At 56.0% G+C, this 3,463-nt stretch overlaps 2 protein-coding genes across 2 annotated transcripts in view; one reads left to right on the forward strand and one right to left on the reverse strand.

Annotated features, from left to right (window-relative positions):
* The window catches only part of LOC102034318 (neuropathy target esterase-like), a 15,248-nt gene extending 14,786 nt beyond the window's left edge, over nucleotides 1-462 (forward strand). Inside the window, 1 exon segment of the mRNA XM_031065408.1 lies at nucleotides 310-462. Coding sequence (XP_030921268.1) covers nucleotides 310-462 — 153 coding nt within the window.
* Nucleotides 463-1,124: 662 nt separating this feature from the next.
* ATP13A1 (ATPase 13A1) overlaps nucleotides 1,125-3,463 on the reverse strand; it is a gene marked incomplete at its 5' end in the record, with an annotated part of 13,336 nt that continues 10,997 nt past the window's right edge. The window contains 5 exons of the mRNA XM_031065409.1: nucleotides 1,125-1,448; nucleotides 1,815-1,958; nucleotides 2,404-2,515; nucleotides 2,875-3,017; nucleotides 3,189-3,385. Of these exons, the coding sequence (XP_030921269.1) occupies nucleotides 1,338-1,448; nucleotides 1,815-1,958; nucleotides 2,404-2,515; nucleotides 2,875-3,017; nucleotides 3,189-3,385 (707 nt within the window). The remainder of the gene's footprint in view (nucleotides 1,449-1,814; nucleotides 1,959-2,403; nucleotides 2,516-2,874; nucleotides 3,018-3,188; nucleotides 3,386-3,463) is intronic.

Here is a 3,463-nt window from a genome sequence, read left to right on the forward strand (position 1 = left end):
GGGGAGGATCCCAAAGAACAGGGGGGACCCCAGAATGGACGGGGCAGGAACTCCAAAATGGGGGGTTGGGGGTGCCAAGGGGGTCCTGGGCCCAGGTGTGGGGGTGGCACCATGGGGATCCCAAAAATGGGGTTTGGTGGTTTTGGGGTTGGGGTTTTTGGGGTCCCAAGGGGGTCTGGTGGCCTTGGGGACAACCTGGACCCCGCAGATGCTGTGTCTTGTCCCCACCCCAGTGTCTAAATGTCCCTGTGTCCCCTGTGTGTCCCCAATGTCCCCCCTGTCCTCACAGTGTCCCCAATGTCCCCCCAGGAGGAGGAGAAGTCCCTTCGGCACCGCCCGAGCACGGCCGGGACCCCCCCGCCCCCCCCTGCGGACCCCACTTTCCCACGGGGCCCAGGACCCCCAGTGTCCCCCCAATGTCCCCTCAGTGTCCCCCCCCTGCCCGGGGGGTCCCTGGGGTGACACGGGGGGTCCCGGGACCCCCGATGTCCCCTCAGTGTCCCCAATGTCCCCCTCCCCGCACTGTTGCACTGTCCCACCCCCCGGCCGGCCACGGGGGGGCGCTGCTGTAAATTTTCCTTTTTTTGGGTTTTTTTTTTTTAACGGTTCTTACGGACATCCAGGCCGGCTGGATGGGAATTGGTTAATTATTGGTTAATTATTGATTAATTATTGGTTAATTATTGATTGATTGATGGAGTCTCATTATGCCGGTTCGGGAATTTCAAAATAAAAGCTGCTGGTGGTGATGGGGGGGATGGGAATGGGAACTGGACTGGGAAAAGTGGGAATGGGAACTGGGAATGGGATGGGAACTGGGAATGGGAACTGGGAAAAGGTGTGGGACACTGCCCTGCTTCCTATTGGCCCTGCTGCTTGTCACTCAGGGCTCTCAGCCAATCGCAGCCCTCCCCGAGCAGTTTAATTCCCTTTTTTTGTTTAATCCTGGTTTTGGGTTTAATCCCTAGATTTTTATTCCCATTTTTGTATTTCATTCCCGCTATTTGGGAATTTTGGATCCACAGCCCCTAAATCCCCACAATAATTTTACTTCCCACCATTCCCATTTTTTTTTCCCAGCAAAGACAATTCCAAACTCTTTCCAAAAAAAAAAAAAAAAAAAGTTCTGATCAGGATTTTTTTTTCCATTGCCAAATTCCAAAAAAACTCTCGGGAAATTTCGGAAAATCCTGGGAAATTCCAAGAAACTCTGGGGAATTCTGGGAACTCTTGAAAGCTGCCGAGACATCCTGGGAAAACGTTAAAAATTTGGGGTCCGCCTTCTCCGAGGGGTGGGGAATTCCATGATTTTGGGGTTTTCGGGGTCTCCGGGGGGCTCAGGAAGGCACTCGGAGGCGGGAGCTGCCCAGCAGGAGCTGCAGGAGCCGATCCACGGAGAAGGCCAGCAGGAAATCGGCCACCAGCACCGCCAGGATCAGCAGCCGGAACTGGGAACGAGGGAATTCCGGAATGTTCCGGGCGGGAACCGACCCCAGACCCCGTCCCCATCCCACCTCCACCCCCACATCCCAATCCCTGGGAATTCCAGAATTTTCCATGGGAAGGGGGCATGGATCCCACCCCAAATCCCGGGGAATTCCGGAAGGTTCCTGGTGGGAATGGGCTCCAAATCCCGGACAATTCCCATATCCCCTGGAATGTTGGGAATCTCCCCCTGGAATCTGGGAATCTCCCCCCAGAACTGGCATCTCACCAGGGCAGGAATCTCGGAGCCCCCTCCCTGTAGGAATCCCCCTCCCGGAGCCGTGATTCCCCCCGGAATTGGGGAATTCCTCGGGAATTGCGTCCCTCACCTCGGCGGGGATCTCAACGAGGCCGAAGCCGAGGTTGAGCTCGGGGCAGGCGCCGCTGAGCAGCCCCAGCACGGCCGAGGCCGAGAGCAGCAGCGCCCAGAGCAGCGCCCGGTTCTGCAGCAGGCTCTCCATGAACGGCTGGCCCTGGGAACAGCAACGGGTGTGGGCTGGGGGGCACTGGGGACACTGGTTTGTACTGGGAGGGCACTGGGGGGCACTGGGGGACACTGGTTTGTACTGGGAGGGCACTGGGAGGGCATTGGTTTGTACTGGGAGGGCACTGGGAGGACACTGGGGGCACTGGTTTGTACTGGGAGGGCACTGGGGGGCACTGGGGGACACTGGTTTGGGGGACACTGGTTTGTACTAGGAGGGCACTGGGAGGACACTGGGGGACGCTGGTTTGTACTGGGAGGGCACTGGGGGACACTGGTTTGTACTGGGAGGGCACTGGGTGCTGATTCCCAGAGGCTTTGGGGCCGTAAAATGGAGTTTGATGGCACCAGGGAACGGAAATTGGGAAAAACGTGGAGAAAAATGGGGAAAAGCAGAGGAAAGTGTGGGAAGGAGAACATTCCGGGTTTCCCACCTTGTAGTTGATGGCGAAGGTGGCCGTCTGCATGGCCATGGCCAGCAGGTACACGGTGCTGTTCACCAGCGAGGGCTCAAACTCACGGCTCAGATCCACAAACTCCTCCTCCCTGCCACGGGAAACCGGGATCAGCCCCGGGATCAGCCCTGGGACCCACCCGGGATCCGCTCTCCAAAAAATCCCGGTTAGAGGGGTAGGAGTGGGTCTAAAATGGGTTGGGAGTGCAAAAATGGGAATTTTTTTTGTTTTTTGGGGTTTTTTATCCATGGGAATGGATAAAATCCTGGGGGATTTGGGGTTTTCCATCCATCGGAATTCCTTGGGATGGAATTCCCACAGGAAATGCTCACTGCAGTGATTTCCATGGGATCGGGGGATGCTGGGGTAGCAGGAACTGGGCGGGAAACCCTGGAAATTTTTTGTTCAATCCCGGAATTCTCTGGGAATTTTCCGGGATCAGGGGCTCACCTGGGCTCGCTGCGGGCCTGAGCTTCCTGATAAAGGAACACCAGGCTCAGGAAATGCACCAGGAACTGCAGCAGCACCGTCAGCACCGTGTACAGGTTGAAAATATTGGGAAGGGGCCTCTCCTTGGAAAGAGTCTTCAGGGGCTGGAAAAAACAGCAATAAAATCCCAATCCTGATTTTTTTTTTTTTTTTAATTTTTTGGGGACTTTTTGGGATTTTTAAAAATTTTTTCGGGATTTTTTTTTTTTTTTTAATTTTCTGGATTTTTTTGGGGGGACTTTTTTTGGATTTCTCCCTGGCTCCCCCCCTCCCACCTTGGATCTGGAGATGAAGAGGAAGCAGCCGGCCAGCAGCAGCCCCTGCAGCGTGGCCTGCAGGTCGCTGAACTTGACGCCCTGCAGGAAGAGCACGCTCTGGCTGTAGGCCAGCACCAGCGCGTTCAGAGCCAGGATCTTGAACATCTGCAGCGTGGTCACCAGCGTGCAGCGGCCCTGCTTGATCACGTGGCAGACTGGGGGGATAAAAAATGGGAATTCCGGGAATTCCGGGAGTCAGGAACCTGGGGAACGCCGGGGGGAAAAGGGGGAGG

The sequence above is a fragment of the Geospiza fortis genome, unplaced genomic scaffold (assembly GCF_000277835.1).
Source record: "Geospiza fortis unplaced genomic scaffold, GeoFor_1.0 scaffold2674, whole genome shotgun sequence".
In the NCBI taxonomy this organism is placed as follows: domain Eukaryota; kingdom Metazoa; phylum Chordata; class Aves; order Passeriformes; family Thraupidae; genus Geospiza; species Geospiza fortis.